The sequence below is a fragment of the Tripterygium wilfordii genome, chromosome 4, assembly GCF_013401445.1.
Source record: "Tripterygium wilfordii isolate XIE 37 chromosome 4, ASM1340144v1, whole genome shotgun sequence".
Taxonomy (NCBI): domain Eukaryota; kingdom Viridiplantae; phylum Streptophyta; class Magnoliopsida; order Celastrales; family Celastraceae; genus Tripterygium; species Tripterygium wilfordii.
In genome coordinates this window covers 7,152,027-7,177,261 of record NC_052235.1, presented here as the reverse complement: position 1 = coordinate 7,177,261, position 25,235 = coordinate 7,152,027, and the positions used below count along the sequence as shown (strand labels likewise).

Genomic DNA, 25,235 nt, shown 5'->3' with positions numbered 1-25,235 from the left:
AACCCAACACGTGACCATAACGGTATTGCTCCCAGTGATCAATTGCTATTATGCTAGAACCTCTCTTTGATCTTTACTATCTCTTATTGAAATTCAAAAACAATAGAATTGTAACTTGCTATTCCACAGTAAATCTTAACAAAGCTTAGGCATCATATTATTAATTCAAACTAATCTCTCTTTATGGATTGTTACACCAGCTCCAAAATGTATAGGAATAAGGCTGTGAAAATGATAAATAATGATGAAAAGAAGTCAATCTGTCAACTCAAACCCTAAATGAGAAACATGAATGATATTCACATTCTCAAATCTCAAAGTTCATTTTCCAGCAATTTACAATGCCAAGTTGAGAAGGAAAAAATAACCCCACTTCTCAATCTTTACCGCTTGCTGTACCTACTAGTTTATCCTACATGTCCTACGCTCTTCCAAAACACTTTCACTTAAGACAGAGAAACCAAACCTATATTATACTCTCAGACAACAAACCCAAGTTCATTGGAGAAATGGACTTTCCACCTTTGATTCCACAACCTTTGATCCCACAGAAGGTTACCCAGAGCCACGTATATATTTCGATTACTTGGTTGTTGAGCCTAAAAGCACTGTTGCTGATGCATTACCGCCATCAAGAAAGCTCACGGACAATGGCTGAAAAAGAATATGGGAGAGAGAGGCTAAGTTTATATATTCAAAGTTTCCATATGAATAAGAGCATTGCAAAAAAAATTGTTACATTTACAGACAATAAGCATCAAGACTTTAATTTCCATATTCTAACGAGTCGGAGTTCTACTCAATCTGCACCAAGAAATAGATAAATAAAGGATATAAAATACCTCAATGTGATTTACTTTTGAAAGGGAAAAAGGCTCTTTCTCATAAACTCCACCATTTTCTTTGACCAGTCTTTCCAAATCCTGCCAAGTAAAAGAAGAGAATATGTTAGACATTTTTAGAAAAAGAAAACTAGCTGACAATCAAACAATCATTGGTAGAATTGCCACAATATATTTGATAAGCTAATGCTTCAGATATTCATCATGTACCATAAATTTCATATTACAGATCATAACACAAATCATCAAATCTTTGCAGCAAAACCTGTGTATTATGGAGAACACAACTTTCATAACAAAATACCAAGCGGAGGTAAGAGCTTTTCTCAGCAAGGAAACACATCAAATTTGAAAGTATTCTGATTGCGGTGATGACCTAAATCAACTAAATTAATTCCACAACAGAACATTGACGTTTCAGAGTCACCAATATCTGTCAATTTTGAACAGTTTATTGAGATATGATCTACTGTTGATTCCATTTTAAAAATATGTATGATAGCAACTCTTTACCTTTCCAGTCAAGATTTCAAATTCAAGCAATTCCCCAACAACCTTCTCAAGGATTAGACGATTTTTCTGAAGCATTTCCTTTGCCTTTAGATATGCCATATCATATATCTATAAAGAAAATGATTTTAGAATAAGATTAATCAGAAAATTGCAAATGAAATTGTGGGAACCAGTACTAAATACTAATACTATTGCTACTCTGGTGATTGTAGAAGGGAAAAAAAATTACAAATTTTCAGTTAACAAAAACATACTTTTTCAACTTTAGCTGCCATCTCATACTCATGGTTGTTCCCCATGCTCAAAGATGTTGCCTGCACCAATTAACAAACACATTCAACTCTGTAGTAATATTGCGATGGAAACTTGACATTTGTAAAGAAGTACAAAGTGAATGAGAGGGACAACGAGCAGAGCTGTGGTCGGCACACAATAATACAATATACATGCAGGTTGTCTTTCACCAACACATCTCTCTTTTAATACAAATCATTTTGAATAAATAGAAAGGAGAATACCGCATTGCTGCTGTAATAAATAGCTGGACTGTCATCAGGGCCCCATCCATACTGAATCACCATGCGTGTAGCTATCTGTTGAAAAAAGTAATCATGAATTCACTAAATGTGTTAAGATTAGTTACTTTGCCATTCAACTTGTTGGGTAGGGCCTTTTCACATCATATATATATATAAATATTCTCACACTTGCCCTCACGTGTGGGCTAGACAACTCCAACGGCCCAACACGTGCACAACAAACAAGGCCCAACTCTAGGACGACAACAATAAACACACAAAGGCCCACGTTTGGGGCGATAATATATGGGAGTTTAAATTGCAGAAGCTAAGCTTTAAACCCAAGACCTCCTACTCCAAGACCATGTTAAGATAAGTTATTTTACCACTTGTTGGGTTGGGGCTTTTCACATCATTTATATATGTATATATATTCTCACAAAATGAATATTGCCAAAGTGTTCTATCTAAGTACAATATTGAAAGTAGTAACCATAATATACTCTTATCAACAGGATGACCGACCTCCTGTGCCTGTTTTAATTCTGAAGAAGAAAGAAGATTTTCCTCCCCAAAAGGAAGTAGTAGTTGGGAAGAAACATATGAACCAAAGCAGAACACAAGCTTCTTTTCAAGGTATGATCTTGATTCTGAATTCCCATACATCGAACCTTCATTTCTGGCCTTAGTAATCTTTGTACATCCAATTCCCTGCCAAAAGTAGAGAGGGAGGATAAAATTCTTTCTCCATTCAAATCACTTTATCGTTGCCATTTACGTTCACCAAAGTCAAAATTGGAATGTCTATGCAAAACTCGCCTTCCTAAACTAATAGTCAGGAAACTAGTATGAAATTGTGATCGGTGCAGGAAAAATAAAATATGCAAATAAAGACATGTAAGGATGTGTAATCCTACTGCAGTTCAGCCACAGTATTACGTGAACTGGATGAAAAAGTCAGCATTTAATAGCCAGGCATGTCACGATAAGCAGTGTGCCCATGCACTGCCGTACCAACTTTCAATCAGTGATCCAGCTATACAAGGTCTAACCTGACTTAATATACAGTATTGTTCAGAATATAATCAATATCAACAACAGGAAGAACGAAAAAAAGGAGCTTTAATTTCCAAATATTTTGGTTACGCAGTAGGCCACATAAAAGAAGCTACCGAGAATCCAACACATGAATTCTCTCTTGCCACTCAATCATATCTGAAACTATACCCGTTACCAATCATCTAAGATCCATATCTTTCCTTATTACATCAACTAGTATCTTTTTTGGCCTATATCTCTTCTTGTTAAAATTTCTCCTAGTAGATCTTCTCAACTTTCCACACCAGAGAATTTGTACAGCTAAGTTGTATATTTCCAAACCCAATTGATATTGTAAACTTATCTTCCATTAGAACTATCTCTTTGTAGCATTGGATATCAATATTTATCATATTCAATTGCATCATTTTCTTTATTTTTTTTTTGTTTTCGTCTAAGTATTGTCATTTCATAAAATGATGGCACCATCCTAGGTATTGGTCTCTCCTCCTTTCTAAAATTTAGGAAACTAACAATTCTTTTCCACCCTTTTCATTTCAACTGCCCAATTTGGCTGGTTCTTGTCTAACCTATACGACACAAGATGTACATTTGATTTTTCCTTTCCCAATCTTCCATCACCTATATACATAATATAAACCTGGATTGTAGAGAAGGCAACTGCATGATCTGAATTAAATTGTGGAGACTTGGTCAAACTGGAGGACACCAACTTGAGAATTTCAATATTTATGTTACAAATTGTGATTGAGCTGTTATGCTCGTTGATTTCAGATGCCTAACAAAACAAATAGCTCGTTGTATCAAAGAAAAAGTCAAATTATTGTAAGAAAACATTCTGTGGGTAACATTGATATAGAAGAAAGTCATAAAAGATCCATGTAAATTTTATGGCCATAACAAAATAAAAGAGATTTATTGAAAAGATGCATGTAGAATTGGATTGGAGAAATGAGGAACTCAAGAATAGCAGCAAAAAAAGATTTCACAGCAACACTAAGTGCCCCACCTGGAAGCCCCAAAAGGCAATAGAGGCCTTGTAGTAGACCACAGTCTCCAATGATTATGTTAACACATAAAACCTATCAAAAACATATAATTAAAAGAAGTTATCGTAAGACTGACCTGCCAAGAAGATGGCTCAAGCCATAGATTGTCCACAACATCGAAGTTGGGTAATAGAAGTGCAATGAGACCACGACCAGCTGCCCAAACAGCATGTGGGAACTTGGTTTCCCTAGTCCACTGGTATAGAATTAAGACTTGCTATGTTAGACTTTTCCACCACAAGAAGTAACTTTTCTACATCAAGGTAAATATACACTTAGAGGAGAACAACAGGACATCTCAAAACGGACAAAAGGTAAATACCAACTTCAGAATGTATTTCTCGTATCAAAACAAAGCCTCTGAATATAACAAAGGAACACAAACGTTGCAAGGAACATATATCTCACTCCAAGAAAAGACATAAACATATTACTAAGACCTTCTATCCACAGCTTCATATTTTACTTCCCCGATCCCATGAAACAGTTTCTCCAGTGTAATTTGAACACCACCCAACTCCTCGTCAACCCAAAAAGAGAAGGAAAAAAAAACATAGCAACTTGTCTTTTTAAAATTGAAGAAGCATGGAAAAAACTTAGGCTTAGCAATCACTTTCAGTGATTCAGATTGAACTCACTGTTGAAAAAACCGCACACACACAAGAAGAGTGACAGAGGATCATGAAAAACCATTGGCAAAGTTGAGAAAATAAGCAGTGAACAACATATTGAAACAAATGGACAAATACTTGAAGAAACAAAGGGGGATTCGCTTGCCACTCCATAGTTGATGAAGCATATGGTATTCTAAGATTAAATTTTGCTCATCGCTGATCAAGGACTCTTGCTCCAATGATATGACTTGTCATGTTACAGTAATAAAGGAGTTGGAAATTGAAATATAAGGGTGATCAAAATATGCTATTATCTATAACTCAAACATGAGGTCAACGACCAAAACTATGTCAGTTGCAAAAAACATTTAAATTGTCGTAATGAAATCCCCTCCACCACCTTGTTTGATGATCTCCTAGCCCTATCATAAAGCAGTTCAATATCCTTAGCCTACAGGTCTTTTGCTTTATATTTGAAACCTAACTGCCTCCTTTGGCACGCTCAGCTTGCTTTGAAAAAGTAATTTAGTCCTGTCCAAATGATTTAGAAATGCAAGCTTGAATAACCTATCCTCTGAGACCCTCAAAAGATAGTCAAAACTATGAACAAGTTGTAAGTGATAAGCTCATATGAAAGAAGATTTTTAAAGTAGGTAACCTACCAAAACTAAAAATTACTAATAACCATATAATTAGTCAGAAAACTGAAAATTCTCAATTCTTCTGGACTTTCAAATACAGAAGCAGCACCATTTATGGAAAGAACAAGAACTCATGTCATAAAATAGTATATATTGGGGAGGAAAAAAAGGGAAACAAATTACTAGATTCTTACATACAGTCGAAGACTTTCTCCAGGAGATTTTCAGGGCTATCATAAAATAAACAAGAACTAACAAGACTCAAGTAATTATAGCACAAAAGTACACAGGGAAGAATGCTGATTATAGAAAAGAGAATCAAAGAAGCAAGAAACAATATACGGAGAAAGAGCTAAAGGCCTTGATGGTAGCAGATTAATATACACGGAAGAAGAAATAAAGTTATTTATTCATAGGATAGAATTCTTACATCAAGTAGCGGACTCAGAAGTTCTATTCCATTGCTTATCTGGCCGTATGGCTCCATCAAATCAACCACATTTTGCAGATCCTCTTTGGTCAATCCCAATCCAAGAAAGTTCACAAGCACTTTACTCATCTTCTTCGCAGTTTTTGTCTTCCGCACCCATTTAGGAACAATGCCACTGAAAGTCTGCACAAAAGCAAAAGAAACATGGTTACATCAATGAATATAACATTAGCTGTTCAAAACTTATGACAATTGATACGTATCAGCAGGGGCAGATATTGAGTCGATGAACATTGCATCTGAATGGAAGAAAATAGCTTACAATTCGAACATTCATATTGATAGGCCATCTAAAATCAGAGGAAAATTCACCAAAAAGTCTACAATTCCAGCCATTGGGCTTTGACTCTAAAACAACATGCTCATTTCTCACAGATTTACCGCTAGATTGCTTCCCTCAACTGCCCCACAACAAAACATCCATATAGTTTTGTTCTAAAAGATATATAGATTAATATATATAGATTCAAATTTTTTTACAATCTAAAAAACTTTGGGATAAAAGTTCTGATACAAGGTGAAAAGTTAAACATTAGGCTATTGTAGGCTCTAAAATACACAATTCATGCCACTCACACTTAACAAACGCTCCCTAAACCTAAAGGTCATCCCAAATTCTTCATAACTGGTATTTCTTACGTTCACTAACTCGAGCTAGATTTTAGTGATTATATTGTCAATTACGACACCTAATAACCAAACACTATGCAATTCAAACATTTTATTTTCAAAAGCGCAAATTTCAAGTAAATTCAGAAAACAATTTACTCTTTTATTTCTTGTACCTATCTTGAATAATTATGGTCAAATTTTGAAAAAGAAAATGTACACTGTACGACCTATATTGCGATTAAATTTAATGGAAGTAATGACCGTAAAGTGATAGCGATAGCTTCAGTTGTTCCTCACCGCAAACCAACTGCAGTAGCTCATAAGTTCATCTGTATCAAGAAACTTGCTCCTAAAAGCACTACCCTCCAAAGCCACAGGGACAAATTTGAGTTCTATAGGCCGCAAAAGAGAAGTCTTCTCAGCAACCTGAGAGAAAAGAAGACTAATGAATCAGAACAGAATTTCTATATATATTTTCAATGTTCATCTAAGAGAAACAAGAGAATGATGGACAAAAGCACTGGCATATGCTATACATTAAAAGTCCAACTACCGAGCTGCTTTCCAAACATTGAGATACTGCTATTGTCAACTAACAACAAATCTCTAGAGATCACAAGTCAAAGATATATTCTAAAGGTCTAATGTTTGGCTACTAAGAGATAACACCATTGAAAAGAGCTCTTAGCCTAGTGGTAGCCTACTCCTTAGGAGTTGAACAAAGGCAAGATCCAAGTCCTCTGACATTCATAATAATAATAATAATACAAAAAAAAATTATTATCAAGGAAAAAGAGATAGCACCATTGTAGCCCTGTACATGCAGCAACACAAACAAAAACAGAGATAGAAATGATGTTAATCAATTTAAGGTAGATGTAAACGAGTAAGAGTTGGCCTAGTGGTGTTCTGCTCCTTATAATTTGCACAGGATATAAGGTTAGATTCTCCCTCCCTAAAAAAAAATGAATAACATAATCTTAAATTAATTAATATCGGGGGTCTTGGGCAACCAAAAGATTCCCATGAAGTTAAAGGAAAAATTCTATAGGTCAGCTATACGCCATGTAATGATGTATGGTTCCGAGTGTGAGAATATTAGAAGACAACACAAAAAAAATGCATGTAGCGGCATTGAGAATTTTGCGTTATATGTGTGGCCATACTAGGAAAGATATGATAAGCAATGAGACTACTAGATGTAAGAGTAGCGCCAATTGAAGATAAAGAGTGAGAAACTCATCTAAGATGGTATGGGCATGAACAACATAGAAATAGTAGTGCAACGGAGAGAAGAACTGAGAAAATTCATGTAGGAGATACTAAAAAGAGACGAGGGAGGCTCAAAATGACATGGCTAGAAGTAGTAAGAGAGGAAATGTACTCAATAACAGTTGTTGAGAATATGACCTTAGATAGGACTGACCGGCAGAAAAGAATTCACGTAGTGTATTCTAATTGATTTTTCTCATAGACCACAGCCAACCCCAAATAATTTGAGATAATGCTCGAATGATGATGATTAGTTGATTACTCCACAAATTATAAGAAAAGGGTAGATGTAGCTTTTAGGAAACATAAGAGGAGATAAAATCAACTAAACTGGTATGGACATGAACATATAAAGATGTGAGTACTTAGGTGAACGAAGAGGAGAAAATACAAATATGAGATGTGATAGCTTAATATTTCATAGGCTGGCAGTTAGCGTACAACTATATTAAATCTAACGGACATGAATCCAGATGAGAGAAATGTTGGAGCGTATTCCAACAACTTTGCTCAATTGATTCATTTAGCCAACCCCACATTATGCAGGAAAAAGGCTTGATGATGATGCCCAGTCAAAGCACATGAATTAACGTCACTTGACTAAGAAATTCTGCCTAAAAAGTATAACCTATGCCGCTCCCAAAACTAAGAAAAGTTGGAACAAGTTAGTTAATATTAAAATCTGTTAAATGCAGAGAGAATAAATTGAAAAAAATTTAGAAAAATTACCTTTCTCCAGTCTACAAAATCAATGACTTCTTCATCCATGGTTTCCTCAGCAGCTATGTGTAAGATCTTCTCTCTTTCTAATTGGGTAGGCTTCTGAAGGTGAAATATTCTATCCATTCGACCAGGGCGCTGTAAGGCCTCATCGATTTGCTTAACATTTCGAGTCGTAGCCATCAAAACAACCCCATCTTGTTTCTCAAACCTGTAGGAATATGTAGCATAAATTCTGGGAAAAGATTGCTCAATATGTCATGACTACTTGTAGACAAACCGCTAATTAACTGTCAAATTGCATAAATAAAAAGAGGTTTGAAGTCATTCTGACCAGAAAACAAGCACCCAAATTAGTTTGGATTACTACATATTGATAGTGTCAAAGACTCCATGAAAAATGCTATTGAAGCCTCGTTACTACGACAAGTAAATAATGAAAAGAATAACAAGTAAAGCAGCATTCAAGAGTAGATAAACAAAAGTTAAGCACCAAGGACGTAGTGCGAGAATATTCCAAGGTATGCTCCAAAGAAATACTGTAGGTAAGTGGAAAAGAGAACACCTAGTAATGAACAAGACTATACAACAGAAAAAGTTAGATATCATAAATTAGTTAGTAAAGTAACAGTGGACAACTAGCATGGCCTAATAAGTTACCTAAACTTTGCTCCATTTTCAACGAAACCTTAAAAGCATTGAAAATGTTTTTGGGATTGTGGCTAAAGAGAGAAAAAAAATGGAGACGTTTAAGGGTTTGCGTCAATAAAGAAGGCAAGTTAGGATCAAGGGCAAACATACGAATAGAAATTCAGTGGTTTCCAAACAGTATCCAAAAAATATCAAGAGTGACTTGAGTAATCAAATTTTCTGAAAACTATAGTAATAAGTGGGTAATAAAGACATATCAGGGCATATGTAAGAAACCATTAGTATATAAAATGTATAAACATGGTGGAAGCTCGAAAGAAGATGAAAGGGGTAAAACAATGGGAACTGACGGAAATCACGTTGATGCATGAAAAGACATCAAGGAGATTGGTATAGTATGGCTAACTAATCTCTTTATTTATATTTTAGAGTTGTTATTCATAGTCCTAATTTGGCAAGGAATTCGCACCTCTTCACTGGGTTTCTGGAGTCAAGTCCTTAAGAGTAGAGGATTACCCAAGAAATTCATTGATCAATAGACACTTACTTCCTATTACTAGAATTAAACATTTTTCTGATGAATCATAAAAAGAAAATTCATTTTAATTCAACAAGTTTCATACTTAATTCAAAGCATTTAAAAAGAGGACCAACGTCCACACATCATTAGTAACCTGTACATAAGGAGCAACAACAAAATACTTTCAAACTTTAAAAGATTGTTGACCCACTGAAGAAAAGAGAGCAGTAGACGTTGATAGTTACCCATCAAGCTCCACAAGAAGTTGATTAATGAAAGCCTCGTGGTCCTGCTCTTTAGTGTGAATGAACTTGCCACGGACACCAGCAAAGAGGTCGAAATCCTCAACAAATATGATAACAGGTGCCTACAATTAGCATTTCAGTAGTCAGCCAAAATTAGATGACGAATATTCATGCATTTTCCAATGTCAAGGTGACAGAACTCATAAATAAAATGGAACTCTTTCCGATAAAAGAAAAAAGACAACCCCAACCCCACAAGCGCAATAAGACAAAGTATACAAACTCATAATTTAGCACAGAAAACAATATTCCAAAAGAAGCAACAAAGGTATCACCCAAAAGCTTTAACAAATATTGTAAGAAAGAAATTATCAATATTTATATTAGTAGAACCATATTAGTAGCACCACGATCTAGACTTTGATTTAAGTTCGAAGAAGACTAAATGGGAATGACACTATTGAGAAGTCGAAAAATTACCCCAAGTAGTGATCACCAAAGCTAAAAAAAAATTAAAATCTTGGCATAAGTAACATATACAAATAAAATTCATACATTGCTATCAACAATTAGAAGTAAAAGAAGGCTTGCAGAGAATAACCAAATCCCTTGCTGTTTGAAACAGTTCCCTAACATTGGATGCACTTTGACCAACCCATAGCCCAGCCTCCAACTGCTGGGCTTCAACATTGACAACAGGCACCCTAGCTTCTGCAGCTATCGCCAATGCCAGAGAGGTCTTTCCTGTCCCCCTCTCTCCGACAATTAGAACTCCCTGTAATAAGCATGCAACTATCTCAGATCTTATAGCACACTGTGATGAATAATAACCCTCGCAGCAAATATTAACATTCAGAAACCAAGTATATTCTGAATAGCTTAATAAAATTTTGTAAAGTTAGAGTACAAATTTTGGCATCACCTCAAATATCAGGATCTACCATTCTACACATGAAATGCAAGATAACATTTGATAAAGTTATTAAGATTAGTTACTTTGCCATTCAACCTAATAAGTTAACTTGTTGGGTTGGGTGTGTCACATCATTTATTTTATATTATAACACTTCCCCTCACGTGTGGGCTGGACAATCCGACGGCTCAACATGTGCACAGCAAATGAGGCCCAATACTAGGGCCTCTCACAAAGACTCACACATGGAGCAACAACAAACACACACAAAATTCCACACTTGGGCCAACAATAAATGGGGGATTAAATTGCGGAAACCAAAACCTCCTGCTCCGATACCAGTTAACTTGTTGGGTTGGGGTGTTTCACATCATTTATGTTACATTCTAACAAAAGTAAAAACAACATGCAAAGGAATTATTCTGCTGCTGAACAACTTTGGGCATCAATCCAAATAAATGGCAATACAACAATTGACCACAAAAATTGCGTACCTTCATGATACCTACAATAGTGGAAAAACTAATATAAGATCAATAAGAGAAATACCAACCAATCTATCTTATTGCAAAAAGAACATACCCGAGGTGCACGGGCTCCCATGTCCTGAAATGCACTAGGATTCCTCAAAAAAGCCACAACTTCATTGATTTCTTCTCTCATAGAATCAATACTAGAAAAGTCCTTCAATGGGATGGGAGGATTCTTTACCCTCTGCAAACCAGCCACAATTCTTGAAATTCATATCACAAATTGTTTCTTTCAAAATGATTATTAGAAAATGAAAGTCAAGTATGAACCTTCATTTGCTCAAAAGCAGTTTTTATAGGATCAATGCCTTCCTTCTTCTTATTTTTGACGCTTCTCAGCTTGTACATCATATAGGTCCTCTGCAACATAAGTTAGTTCTGTCAGCTGTGTCTTAAGAACAAGTATAGAAAGGATCTACTTCCCATCCAACCTGACTTTTCACTGGAGAAGAGGGAGGGGGAACCGGGTTGCAGTCTTCTGAGGGAAACGTCAGTCATAAATGGACAATTATTGCAGAAGTACCTATCATTCCCTTTTAGCAGGCTATTTTAGACAGGTCAAAACTAATATACATTCCCAAGAATCCAACAACAGACAAGAAGATCCAGAAAGTAAGGAGTGTTAACCCAGAAACACTGGGAAGTGGGACTTGCTTATGTATAACTCACACAGAACAGCAACAAACACGATTCAGTCTATGTAAGGAAGAGAAAGAATCGAATGATCACATTTTTCAACACTGCTCTTGACAAGGAGAGTCAGGTCTACAGTCTGGAATCTCATTGGCGTTGATTGGGTAGTCAGTAATGACTTAGATTCAGAATCTATTTCCGGAGGCTTGATTGCAGAAACAAGGCAAAAAGGGAGGTCCTATACATTTTACCAATGATCACATGGTTGGCTTTGACTTTTTTTTTGATAGATAATTTGCTCTCTACTAGTAAAATTTTTGGCTTTGTAAAGCTTGTAACAACTTTCTAGACACAATTAACCTTGTACGTAATTGACAAGGGCATATTCATATGCACAGTTGATCATCCAAGTTCTCTTCGTGATCACAAGACAAATCCCAAGTAAGGCAAATTGGCAGTTGAGATCCAAGAAACAAGCAATGCAAGTTTTATACACTCACTTGTTGTGTTATCATTCATTCATAATCAAATACAAAACAATAGTGCCTCACTTGATTCAATTCAACTAACAAATACTCCAATATTGTATGTACAGCTTTATCATTACATTTGATTGATATGTCGACCTTCATAATTAAGATAAAAATAATCTAGAACCCCTTAGAGATAACCGGTTTTGACTCCAGAAACATCGACTATGGGAAAATTTCCATATCACCACTGCTATTTAGTAAATGTTAAATGTTGTTTGAACTTAATAGTGACTAACATAAGTTTTAGGGGGATTTGAGAGAAAACAAAAGTTTGTAACACCTAAAACAACTTCAAATATCAAGGACAAGGTGATTTAAGAAAAGTTGTAAGTATCAAACCAAAAAAGAAATTCTACACGACCAAGATGATGACCAACAAGTAAACGATCCATTGGCTCCGATGAAAGGTTTTCTTTTCTCTTTTCCTTTTCATGAGCGCAATGATAGGTATATGATAATCTTATGTATTATCCAATTCTCATCTTTAAAAAATTTCCATTTGTGTAGTAGTCAATACTTGAAATTGTGTTCAATGGGAGAAATCATACCACTCTTCGAAGCTTCTCCCTGTTTGGATCTCTACCGCGTAAAGGACCATAACCGAGAAGTCTTGGAATTCTCCTCTTCATGAACCGGAACACATGCATCAACAAAAATCCATATATTCCACATCTAATAAGAAACCAAAGAAACCATTGTATCTCTTGATCTTCTGTCTGTCTCGATTTAAAACTGATTTCTGCCTCTGATTGCCATTGCAAGTACCACGTGGAACCAACAGTTTGACCTATTTCCTCAGGCCATGCCATCCCCAGTCGTATCCTTAGCTGTAATGGAACGACAACTACTCAAAATAAATGTAAAAAAAATTAGAAAAGAGTCAAACATATTTCTAGTGTAAGTGATGATTAATACCGGGTGAGGAATAACAAACTCCACAATAGGAAACACAATCATCATCATTATGTCATCATTTATGTTTCTAACTTTCTCAAACACCCAGTCTCTACCATATGACACAAATCTATTCTTCCATATTGCATTGAAGCATTGATGAACTAGCCTCGTCGTCAAAAGAAACTGCTGCCAGAAATCCAACTCCGAGAAAGGGATCCACATTAGTTGAACAGCAGTTGGAATACCACTGCCAAGCATTTTCATATATAGCCCATCAAAACCTCCAAAATCCTCATATAGCATATCAAATTCCTGAAATATGAAAGCAATGATAAGAACTTTAGAAGCAAACCAACATTGACTCATAGAGTGACTGAACATATAAAATCAATGTCCAACCTTAATGTCAACATAATACTCCTTATCTTCTCCCTTAAGCTTAATATACATGGCACCCCAATCATGCCTGATTCGTGCATGCTGTAATAGCTTCTTTGATACAGCATACGGAACAGCCATAGAGTCCATTTCCCACCTACTTTTTTCTTCATTGTACCAGGTTTTTGAGACAAGTCTATCTCGATTTACAAGGATGCGTTCCTGTAATTAACATCTCATACATCATTAATAAGATGAAACTAAGGACATACATAGAACTTCATGTGCAAATCACCAAACTGTAGTAGTTTTTTTTGAGTGAAAAAGAGCATGTTATTCAAGAAAACACATGAAAAATGTTGTCGTGTGGCTAGTTTAAGAAAAAAATAGAAGACGACCAAGAGGAAAAGGTATATCAACTGCATTTTCTATAGCATTTACGTGTTTTTTTTGTTTGAAAGGGAAAACTTTATTACAGGCACCGAGGGGGTGCAACCCAAAGAAAGCTGAAACAGAAAGGAAATAAGAAATTGATATAAAGTTCACATAAAAATTTTAAGCAACACTAGGCTACATTCACGTTCATTGTTAAATGCATTCTCCAGTCAAATAGAGACCAAGCACTTTTCATGTCAATTGACAATTTGGAATGCAAAGTAAAGGAAATTTTTTTTGTTTAAGATTATATTCAAAATAATAAAAAAAACAATAGCAAGAACACGAATACGAATATACATATATTTGTAACAACCAAAATATTGAAGAAGAATTAGATCATCAATACACATACAGAAACTTGACTTGAAATAGAATTGCAATGGAGACAAGATGTGGAAGAACATCCATCACAGACAATGACCAAAGCAACTGTTTCACAAGCTCGAATTCTACGTAATCTTAGGCAAAGCTCGGTAAAAGTGATGTGCATCTGTGAATTGCAACTCAATTTCCTCCCCCTAGACTACTTTCACAGAACTCCCAAGACACAACAAGCAACAGACTGAAAAGATCCACTACTGTCCTTCCCAATCAATGATATATAGTTTCCAATAGATGGACCTAATGATAGAACAGTCAAGTAGTAAAATCCAGTCTACTGCCACACATTAGTGTTTCTAACTACGGCATGGCTTAGATAAAACCTACCTGTCTTTGGTTCATGTATTGTCTACCCAAATCAGGATCTTCCAACAATTTCTTTTTCAGATCTGCTTTAGCTTCTACGCGCCATTGTTTCCAACCATGGTACAAATAGAGACCAATAGCCTTAGGTACCACAACCTCTCTATCTCCAAACATCCACTTCAACTCAAATTCTGGAAAACCCTTCACAACCTCATCTTCTGGTGTCTTTAAAATCAGACGTTTTTCATCGCCAAACTTTCTCATATTTTTTCTGATACGAGCCTCCAAAACAGTCTGCACCTCATTTGAATCTCTAAGGGCTTGTTGTATGCGTCGAGAGAAATCCACCGATTCTTTATCAAATGGTCCGAGACCTTCATCTTCAACAACACTAGGCAGAATCATTTCTTCCAAGTGCTTCCTTTGGGCAGTTTCCAGTTGTTTTTTAATTTCGGATTTCGAAAGCTTGGTAGCAGAGCTTTTGAGCGGACTGCAACCATGTAAACAATTCTCAATTAAGGAAACGATTTTTCAAAACTTCGTTGTTTCAAAAAAATGTTAAAAAACAAGCAGGATATAACGACAAGCAACAAATCAAGAAAGCTTGCTAATATATTTGAAAATGAACATCATACTTTCATCTATAAAATGAATATTGACAATAGACAGAAATATGTGATGAGTAGCCAGTCTAGCTGTTAAAAACATTCATATTTTTGTAACTGTACATCCATTGTAGCCAATCAAATGCATGTCAGTATGTTATTCAGAAAAACAGGTAATTCACTTTGCCCACCACCCCTCTTCAAGGACTACCTAAAAGTTTAGAAAAATTAAAAGAATATAAAAAGATAGAATGGTATAAACTAATCAAGCGATGATGCTTAGAGAGGTCATTTATTAGCAAAAATGTATAAAGCCATAACAACCAAGACGAGGAGAAGAACACTACATATCAAAGTCAAATTAAGTGGTGCTCACAATCAGAGCTAAGTTGCAGTTAAGAGTTTAAGCCTAACAACCCCTACAATCAGATTCTAGCGTTTATAAACACACCATTGTATTTAAGCAACAGGAACATAAAAGCAACAAATCTTTACATGACTAAATTTGATATGCCTCAAGATGTGGCATAAAAATATCACCACTCGTTACCTTTTCTTCCCAATGATTTTTTAATGTACTTTCTCTACATAAAATCCAACGATAGATTCATAAATAAGAAGGTTAGAATACCTCCCTGTTTTCCTCAGCCTCATTTTGCGGCTAAATCCCTCCACCAGCTGCTCACACTCCCTCTCAATGAAACAAAGCTCTCTCACCCCAATACTCAAAGCCGTTGTTTCCCTCCTCAAAATTCTATCCTCAACCTGGTCAATTCTCTCCCATATCTCACTATACTTATTCTCCAGCCTCTCCATACTCTCCTGCAACATCTCCATCCTCCCCTTGTCAGCCTTTCGTGCAACATTCTCAAAATCGGACTTTGCCTTCACCGCCTCACCTACAATAGTAGCCGCTGTTTTCCTCAAATCCCCTTTCTCTTTCTTCAGCTCTCTCAATTCTATGTATAGCCGCTCCATTATCTCCGCCTGCAACTTCTCTTTATTTGATTTCACCAGCTTCAAAGCCGATTCCAACTTCTCTAGATTCTCGTTTCCCCTTCTCACATCCTCCATGCATCTCAATAAACTCGACACCTGCTCCAACAGTCGACGGGTGTAATCTGCATACTCATGCTGTTTTGAACTCAATTCTTTCTCTTCTTTCTTACCCATTTTTACTTCACTGGCAACCGGAGCCGCAATTGCGTGCGACCGAAACGCACCAACCGGACAAAACCCAATTGCTAAACAAAACAATGCATACACCATCGGCCTCGCAATGCCTTGGAGTATGGTATTTTTAGATTTTGAATAAAACCCATTTAAGGACTCCGGTTCCTTTTGCTCTCTTGATGTTTTAGGAGCTTCTACTAGCAATTCTAGCTCTTTGTCAGTGCATGTTGGGTTTCTACTGGCTTCTCCAAAGTGCAGAAAATTAGAAGCGAATGGGAGGGTTTTGCAGGGTTTGCGGATTGCTTTGGATGTGATTTTAAGGATTTTAATCCTTTGTCGGGTTTTGGACCGAAATGGTGAAAGGTTCGGTTGTGGTTGAGAGACGTGAGAAAGGAACGAAGACGACAGTACGGAAGAAGCCATTAGAAGGAACGCGATTATGCTGGTGAGAAGGGAATGGAGTGTTCAAGAATCATTCTGGCCTTCAAAATTGTGTTTGCAAGGGAGGATTCACAGCTCTTGAACAAAGCAGCGACAGAGAGGTTTATCATTTATGGGAGGGAGGAGGCGAAGGAGAAGATAGAGAGAGATCAAAAACGGGTCAGGCTTAGAACCGGAAATCGAAACCGACCCAATGTACATAATACAATCCGCTCCGATTTCAATCCAATCTCCGTCGGCGACGGCTAGAAAGATGATACCTTTTATTTAGGGCAAATGCAATGAGAAACAACTTACTGATGTTGGCCCGGTCCCACCTCTATTACACAAAAAGTCAAGTCAAACACGTATTCTAATACCGTCACATCAGCAAAACACAAATTTCTATACACTTTTTCTTCCCACACACTTTCTCTTTCCACCCAACCCAACAGCATTCCATTCCTCCCTATTATCCACAACAAAACTACACCAAAACATCAAATATCAATACATCCATATCAGTAAAACACTTATCCCAATACAGCCACATAAGCAAAACACATTTTACAATACAGCCACATCAGTAAAAAACAACATCTTTGTTGGCCCAATACCAGTTCACCATTGCATTTGCCCTTATATCTTCATTGACGTCATCGAGCCAGCAAAGACATCATCATCGTGGTATCCCATATCCACACGAAGTCACGAACCTTCAGGGTTTACCAGTTTGAGATCGTCAAGGGTGTTGGATTGGGAGGTGTTCATTCCGACTCCCAATCTAATACCTCCCAATCAACACCCCCAACCCTCCAAACGGACAAGCCCTCAATGGATTATTTGGTCCAGGAACAATGGCACATTTACTCGGGTCTAGGAAAACCATACTAATTGCCTCGTATTTGGGTCGAGCGGATTACTTGAGTCCACCAACCTTCATTGGTGGGCTCATCACACAAAACCTTTATTGGACTCGTGGGTCGTGGACCCGCAGCCACTACCCGTGCACACTGCGGCACTGGTAAAGCCATCGACGTTACATACTAGACGAATGTTGTCATGTCCCACATCAGAAGATGTGGGCGTGTCAATGCAGTACTTAAGTGGGAGGGCCTTCCTTCCCTAGTAGCCAAGATTTTAGAAGAGCAGGGCCAACGAGATCTTGGTTACAGTCGGCCCATGGGCAGCCCACGCGTGGGTAGGAGAGGGCCCCTTGCTTTAGATGGGCATCGGTTAGGCCTTGATTGCTAGTGGAGGGGTTCAGGGTCATAACATTTGGTGCTTTCATTGAGAGTTCAATGCCCTCAACTTGGGGCCGTGTCTACGGAGTGGCCACCCACGGGGGTGGACTGCCGGAGGGGCCGGCCATGGTGCTTGACCAACGTGGACGTTGGTCTTGAAATGGAGGGTATTGTCATGTCCCACATCGGAAGATGTGGGCGTGCCAATACAATACTTAAGTGGGAGGGCCTTCCTTCCCTAGTAGCCAAGGTTTTAGAATGGCAGGGCCCGCGAGACCTTGGTTACAGCCGGCCTATGGGCAGGTGGGCAGCCCATGCGTGGGTAGAAGAGGATCCCTTGCTTTAGATTGCTATCGGTTGGGCCTTAGGTGCTAGTGGAGGGGTTCGGGGTCATAACACATGTCATGCGTTCGACTGATCGCAGCGTTACGGCAAAGCATCGATGAAGCATTAACCGACCGTTGCTTGCTTGAGCTGCTCTAACAGAGTCCGACTTTTTGGAGTTGATGATGGAGGAAAAAAAGATGAATTTGAAAGATATTGAGAATTCCTCAAGCGATTCGTATATTGTCGATACAGACGATGAAGATGTACCTTCAATAGCTGAACCATACTGAGGCAAGTCACTGAAGTGCTGCTGTTCAGACTTTTACTTTCATGGTTAAGACATGGAAACCCTTGATTTGTGTGTTTTTCCTACTTTCTTCATCGTTGTGCGGAAACCATTGACAGAGGAAGAGATACATGAGTTAATTTCGGAATTCTTAGAGGTGGAGACTAAGGTACTAAGGTATGATCTCTCTCTTTCTTGGTTTTTTTGGACTTCACACCTTTATTTTTGCATTCAAGGGCTTCTCACATTCTCATATCAGGCTGCAGAGGATCAAGAAGCACTTCATGAAAAGGAGTCCCTTGCAAAAATTGAGAGTGAAGTGAGAAAGGAGTTGGCACAAACTCATAATGGGGATGATGTAGTATTCTCTGCCCCGTGTTCAATCCTTTCAATTGTGTCATCTTTGTCGGTCGCTTATGTTTTTTGCTCGAATGTCCACAGTTAGAGACTGCCGTTGCAGATGAAATTACTACGACAGTGGGAAGATGTGCTTGATGAGCTTGAGACTGAGACTGCTCATTTGTTGGTCTTCTATTTTCAAATTCTAGTAAAATCTTTCTGGTTCTTAATACGTCCTATAGTGCCCGAATGTGGTTGTTATAGTTTCCTTTTGCGGCTTTACATGTTTATGAATCTATAGACTGGAACAACTTGATGGGGCAGGTATCGAGCTGCCAAGCCATGTTCATGTTCTGGTTTCAGACGGCATGATAAACTATTGGAGGAAGGTGCTAGTGGATTTCAGAGGTTGATTGGTGCACTCTCAACAAAATATTTTCTGAGGGAGTTTCCAATGATCACATTTCATTTGGCAGCAAGCATCTGTTTACTTGGCTAGCACCCCACGGCAAGCTGCAATGATGGGAATCAAATTTCCTGGAGTCATTGAGGTTACAAATTTAATTTTGATTGTTAATTCCCTACCTTATATGTAATAGATAGGTATCTTACTTTAATATAATAAAACGGAATAAAAAAACATATTTTAATCTTAAAAGGAACAAAAAAGAAGGAAACTTTTGAAAAAACAGAACAGAAACGTTGGAGTCGTCCTAATCTTACGGGGAAAGTTTCCCCGACCCGAATTCCTTTTGTCTTTTCTGTTCTGTTGAGGCGGTTCTAAATCCTAATCGTAAGAGGTAAACTATGTTTCCCTATAAAATCATACGCGTGAAAGAAAGTAATCCCGACTGGTTTTCTTGGGCCATGGCTAGGGTTTACGTATTTGGGAGCGCCTGGTGCGAGCCAAAGTTACAGCGATCGTTGGTACGGTGCTGTTGTTCGCTTGTTCCAGCGATCGTATTTCCGAGTGGAAGTTTTTTAACTCGGATTCGATGAAATTGGTTTTCTAAAGCCATGGCTAGGGTTTACGATATTGGAAGCGCATAGTGCGAACCACCTTAAAAGGGGGCGGCTACGTAGTGCCAGCCAGTGTCACGGAAGAACTCCCGGCGGCATCGCCGGTGGGATGCTGTCGTCACTAGTCTGGACCACGAACATTGACCTGGTCTTGCAGGCAACCGGATTCAGATCGATGATTGGAATGGAGCCAGAATTTGTGTGTATTCTCGTAACTTGACTTTACATGTTGTTTACATGTTGAAGTCTCAGAAGGTGTATTCGGTACAGCTTCTTGGTCGTCTTTGCGTATTTCTTTCCTGTGTTTTTAAGTTGGAATATCTGGTTACCTTAATTTGAGAACCATATAGTTACTTTTTTGCATTGTTTACATGTCTTGGATGGTGTATTATGTACAATTCTTGGTCATGCAAATGTACTTTTGTGTTTTCTTCGGGTTGCCATGAACAATTTAATGTCGTGGTAGAGCGGGAAGATCCGGTGTCCGTAATTTGAATTATGAACTAGTTCAGAAAAGTATGTTTCATGCGGGGGATGATTTTGAATTTGCTCAAATGGCATATGTTTGTACACACTGTAGCCTCTTTATTGCATAACGATTTTGAAGTTGGTCGTATCAACCACAACAGTGAATTCGAAAGGAATACCCAATGAAACTGGCAATGGGGGTTGTCATAAGTTTAAGCATGGTCACAGAAATTTATGGAAGTTTTTGAATATTATGCAATAAACGAGGCTATTGTTGTCTAGACATATGTCGTTGGTCGGAACTGCTTTACATGTCCTCTTTGCTTTGTGCAAATTTGACATTACTTCTTTTTTTTTGCATCGTTTACATTTGATAGTCTTGGACGGTGTACTTGGTACAATTCTTGGTCGTGCAAGTGTGTTTTTATGCATTTTTTGTGGGTTCCCGTGAACAAATTAATGTGCTTTAGCTAGAAAATGTGGTAGAGCTGGAAAATCCGGTGTCCGTAATTTGAATTATGAACTAGTTCAGAAAAGTATGGTTCATGCGGGAGATGATTTTGAATTTGCTCAATGGCATATGTTTGTCACATTGTAGCCTCTTTATTGCATAACGATTTTGAAGTTGGTCTTATCAACCACAACTATGAATTTGAAAGGAATATCCGATGAAACTGGCAATGGGGGATTGTCATAAGTTTAAGCATGGCCACAGAAATTTATGTAAGTTTTTGAATATTATACAAAAAATGAAGCTATTGTTGTCTAGACATATGTCATTGGTCAAAACTGCTTTACATGTCCTCTTTGCTTTGTGCAAATTTGACATTACTTCTTCTTTTTTTTGCGTCGTTTACATGTGATAGTCTTGGATGGTGTACTTGGTACAATTCTTGGTCTTGTAAGTGTATTTTTATGCATTTTTTGTGGGTTCCCGTGAACAGATTAATGTGCTTTAGCTGGAAAATGTGGTAGAGCTGGAAAATCCGGTGTCTGTAATTTGAATTATGAACTAGTTCTAAAAAGTATGGTTCATGCGGGAGATGATTTTGAATTTGCTCAATGGCATATGTTTGTACACATTGTAGCCTCTTTATTGCATAACGATTTTGAAGTTGGTCTTATCAACCACAACTATGAATTCGAAAGGCATATCCGATGAAACTGGCAACGGGGGGTTGTCATAAGTTTAAGCATGGCCACATAAATTTATGGAAGTTTTTGAATATTATGCAATAAACGAGGCTCTTGTTTGTTTAGACATATGTCGTTGGTCGGAACTTCTTTACATGTCCTCTTTGCTTTGTGCAAATTTGACATCACTTTTTTTTTAGCGTTGTTTACATGTGGTAGTCTTGGATGATGTACTTGGTACAATTCTTGGTCGTGCAAGTGTATTTTTTATGTATTTTTTGTGGGCTCCCGTGAACAGATTAATGTGCTTTAGCTGGAAAATCTGGTGTCTGTAATTTGAATTGGGAACTAGTTCACAAAAATATGATTCCTGTGAGGATTATTTTGGATTTGCTTAATGGCATATTTTGTACAAAGTTACAAACAATAGCCTCTCTATTGCATAATGATTTTCAATTGGGTCTTATCACCCATAACTATGAATTTGAGAGGAATATGTATAAAACTGGCAATGGGTTGTTGCCCTTTGCATGAATAAGTTAAGCATGTCCACAATCTGTTTATGGAAGTTTTGAACATATGCAATAAAAGTGGCTTTTGTTTTGTAGGCATGTGCCATTGGTCGGAGCTTCTATACGTGTTCTCTTTGCTTACTTGGATGGTGTATTCGGCAATTCTTGGTCGTGAAAGTTTCTTTTTAAGCATTTTTATGTGGGTTCCCGGTAACAACTTAATATTGTGCTTTAGCTGGAAATTTGGTGTCCGTAATTTGAGTTGGGAACCAGTTTATAAAAACATGGTTCATGTGGGAGATGATTTTTGGATTTGGTCAATGGCATATGTTTATACAAACTTTAGCCTCTTTATTGCATAATGATTTTCAATTTGGGCTTGTCACCCATAGCTATGAATTTGAACGGGATATTTTATGAAACTAGCAATGGGTTGTTTCCCTTTGCATGCGGAAGTTTTTAACATTATACAATAAAGGAGGCTTTTGTTTGTGTAGAGTTCTATTTTTTCTCTCTCTCATCGACAGAATTTATATGAACAGCCCCTTTATTAATGTCTTCAAAACAAACTTGATGGATGCTGACTTGATACTTTAAAAATGAATGGACAAGCTGCAGAACAGCTATGGATTTTAATTTTGTTGAAGCTGATGATTGTATTGAAGATGATAGACGTTAGCAGCTGCTTTGTAATTCATATACCCCATCACAAACATAAAATGAAACCACAGTAAGTTTTCATTGGGTACTCCAGGTGGGACAATTTCATATGCAGCTCGGTTCATATTTCTTTTATGTTGCGTACAGTTCGTGAGGAGCCAATCCAAAGTCTAATATCATTGAAATGGGGAAGAATTTGCTTGTGTTGGCTATAATTAGGGCTTTTATGGTCGTTGGTAAAGAGTTCTTACACCTGAATTTGGTTCTGGAGATCCTTTACAAATGTTGGCCGAAATTTTATCTCGTTTTCTATTCGACATAAAAATTGCTCCCGTCTTCTTACGGTTTTTGTGGTTGAGTTCATAGTTGGCTTCATGCTCCTTGGGTTCTTTGATTGTGGGTGTTCGAGTTACTAGTTTACTTGATGGATTACTCGGGTTTTAACCTTGCCACATGTAGCTCAAATTCCTCAATTATTTATGTGGCATCTTACGGCTTTTACAACTGCGTTCATAATTGACTTTATGCGTCACTTTAGTTTTTTGCTTGCGGGTTTTTACTCGAGTTTTAGTTTACTTGATGGATACTTGGGTTTCTACCTTGTAGCATTTAACTCAAGTTCTTAAGTTATCTGAAGTCCTCTCGTGTTTCCACCTATTGGCCTATACAAATGTTGGTTTTGGCTGACATTTTTTATCATCGTTTTCTATTTGAAATGAAAATTGCTCTTGGCACCTTACGGCTTTTACAGTTAAGTTCATAATTGACTTCATGCATCATTGAGTTCTTTGCTTCCGTTTGCTCAAGTTTAAGTTTCCTTGATAGGTTAATCGGGTTTCATGGGCCCTTTGGTCCGATATCTCTCTCATGTTTTCTCTCTTGAGCCCTCTCAATTTTCACCAAATTTCAAGTTTCTTTGTGACTGACAGATTGGGAATTCGAGGTGAAAGAGGATCAGGATTCTCTCTGGAAAAAAAGGGGCAGTATTTTCATAGATTTCTTACACAAATTACCCTTATGCATTGCAGTTACATACACTGGACGGGAAGGAACGCTGGTATGATTCTTTCAGTGTACTAATGACAATTTCTATATATAATTTTGCTTCTGTTCCAATTCATGGCCCAGATCTTGTCTTCGTCCAAAATTGAGATTGGACCTAAAGTCTTAATTGGGCATGCCCATGGGCCATGGTATGGTGGCCCATGTTTTGGTTGATCCTGCTAAGCCCAAATATGCCAAATCATCGGATGGCCCTAATGAAGTTCAATATCTTGTCATTAATCTATACAGGTCTCATCAGGGTCCGAACAGATACTTTGAATATCTTTCTTTTGATGCGCAACTCTAGTCCATTATTGGTCAATTCCTAACCCTCCATGGAACTGCTGATAAAGTGATCGATCCTCTAGCCTCCCTGGATTTGTACAATGAGGCAGCTTCCAAGTTCAAATGCATAAAGCTCTATGAGCCAGAAGTTGAAGAGATTACACGTGACATAATATATTGGATAGAGAAGAACTTGGGGGCTATTTCTGAAGGAAGTGATAGTATCCGGTGAGTTATCTTGCAGATATCAAAGAAGGATTCATGCATGTTGGGTCCATCAATTTATTGGAGTTGTAATTGAGAAAACCCACTTTCGCTATACAATTTTTTTGCGACATGTTCCTGATCATGGAAATCCTGGTATCGTATGACTCCCTCTACTTGTTGGGAACCATTGGATGTTGCAGAAATCCTCCAAGAAAGGCCCTAGCTATTTGGTCTGCTGTTGGGTCTGCCACGTGCGCACTCACATTTCTTTCTCTGTGCCTTGTCTTCCATTAGAGAAAGAGAGGATGTGTGTCTTCTGCGGGACTGCCTCTGGTACTATAAAAGCTATAAAAGCTAGGAGGTATTTATGGATTTTGCACTTTATATACTAAGAGAGTGCAAGGTTACTAATAATACGAATATGTGGTCCGGTTGTCTCTTTGATATGCCCAGCCCAGGATTCTCCGAGAGATTAATTGTCCATTATACCCTTCACCCCAAGTGCAGTCCACGTGGAAATAAAATCCAAAAGCAACTAGAATCACAAATGATGGAATTGAAATTGAACGACCGTTAGATTATACCTCATCAACGGCTATCAATTAATTGCTTATTAATTTATTGGTGTGTAATTTCAAATTTATAAAAAAAAAAGTGGCTGTGCAACGGAATCACGCGTGTCGCAAGCGACAAACGCGCTGAAAAAATCTTAGAAGGAATAAAAGAAGGAAACTTTTTATTGCTTCCCAAAAAAAA

General features: G+C 37.5%; 1 protein-coding gene across 1 annotated transcript; it reads right to left on the bottom strand.

Moving 5' to 3' along the window:
* Positions 1-129: 129 nt before the first annotated feature.
* On the bottom strand, positions 130-17,179 carry LOC119997266 (probable inactive ATP-dependent zinc metalloprotease FTSHI 5, chloroplastic). Its single transcript, XM_038844166.1, has 19 exons — positions 15,992-17,179; positions 14,777-15,245; positions 13,652-13,852; positions 13,271-13,564; positions 12,904-13,182; positions 11,460-11,549; positions 11,242-11,373; positions 10,348-10,521; positions 9,747-9,868; positions 8,340-8,541; positions 6,636-6,764; positions 5,667-5,849; positions 4,058-4,177; positions 2,399-2,584; positions 1,874-1,948; positions 1,610-1,669; positions 1,356-1,463; positions 843-923; positions 130-654 (listed from the first exon to the last, which is right to left on the bottom strand). Exons 1-19 carry the CDS (start codon positions 16,954-16,956, stop codon positions 583-585), a joined length of 3,942 nt encoding a protein of 1,313 aa, XP_038700094.1. The 5' UTR covers positions 16,957-17,179; the 3' UTR covers positions 130-582.
* Between the last annotated feature and the right edge of the window lie 8,056 nt (positions 17,180-25,235).

What these genes read in the sequence shown, in the direction of transcription:
- LOC119997266 (XM_038844166.1), bottom strand. Translation starts at nt 16,956, where the DNA reads ATGGCTTCTTCCGTACTGTCGTCTTCGTTCCTTTCTCACGTCTCTCAA. An exon ending in AATTAAAACAGGCACAGGAG is followed by an intron (nt 1,949 to 2,398) that starts GTCGGTCATCCT and finishes TTTTTTCAACAG; the next exon opens with ATAGCTACACGCATGGTGAT. An exon ending in CAAAAGTAAATCACATTGAG is followed by an intron (nt 655 to 842) that starts GTATTTTATATC and finishes ATTCTTTTTCAG; the next exon opens with CCATTGTCCGTGAGCTTTCT.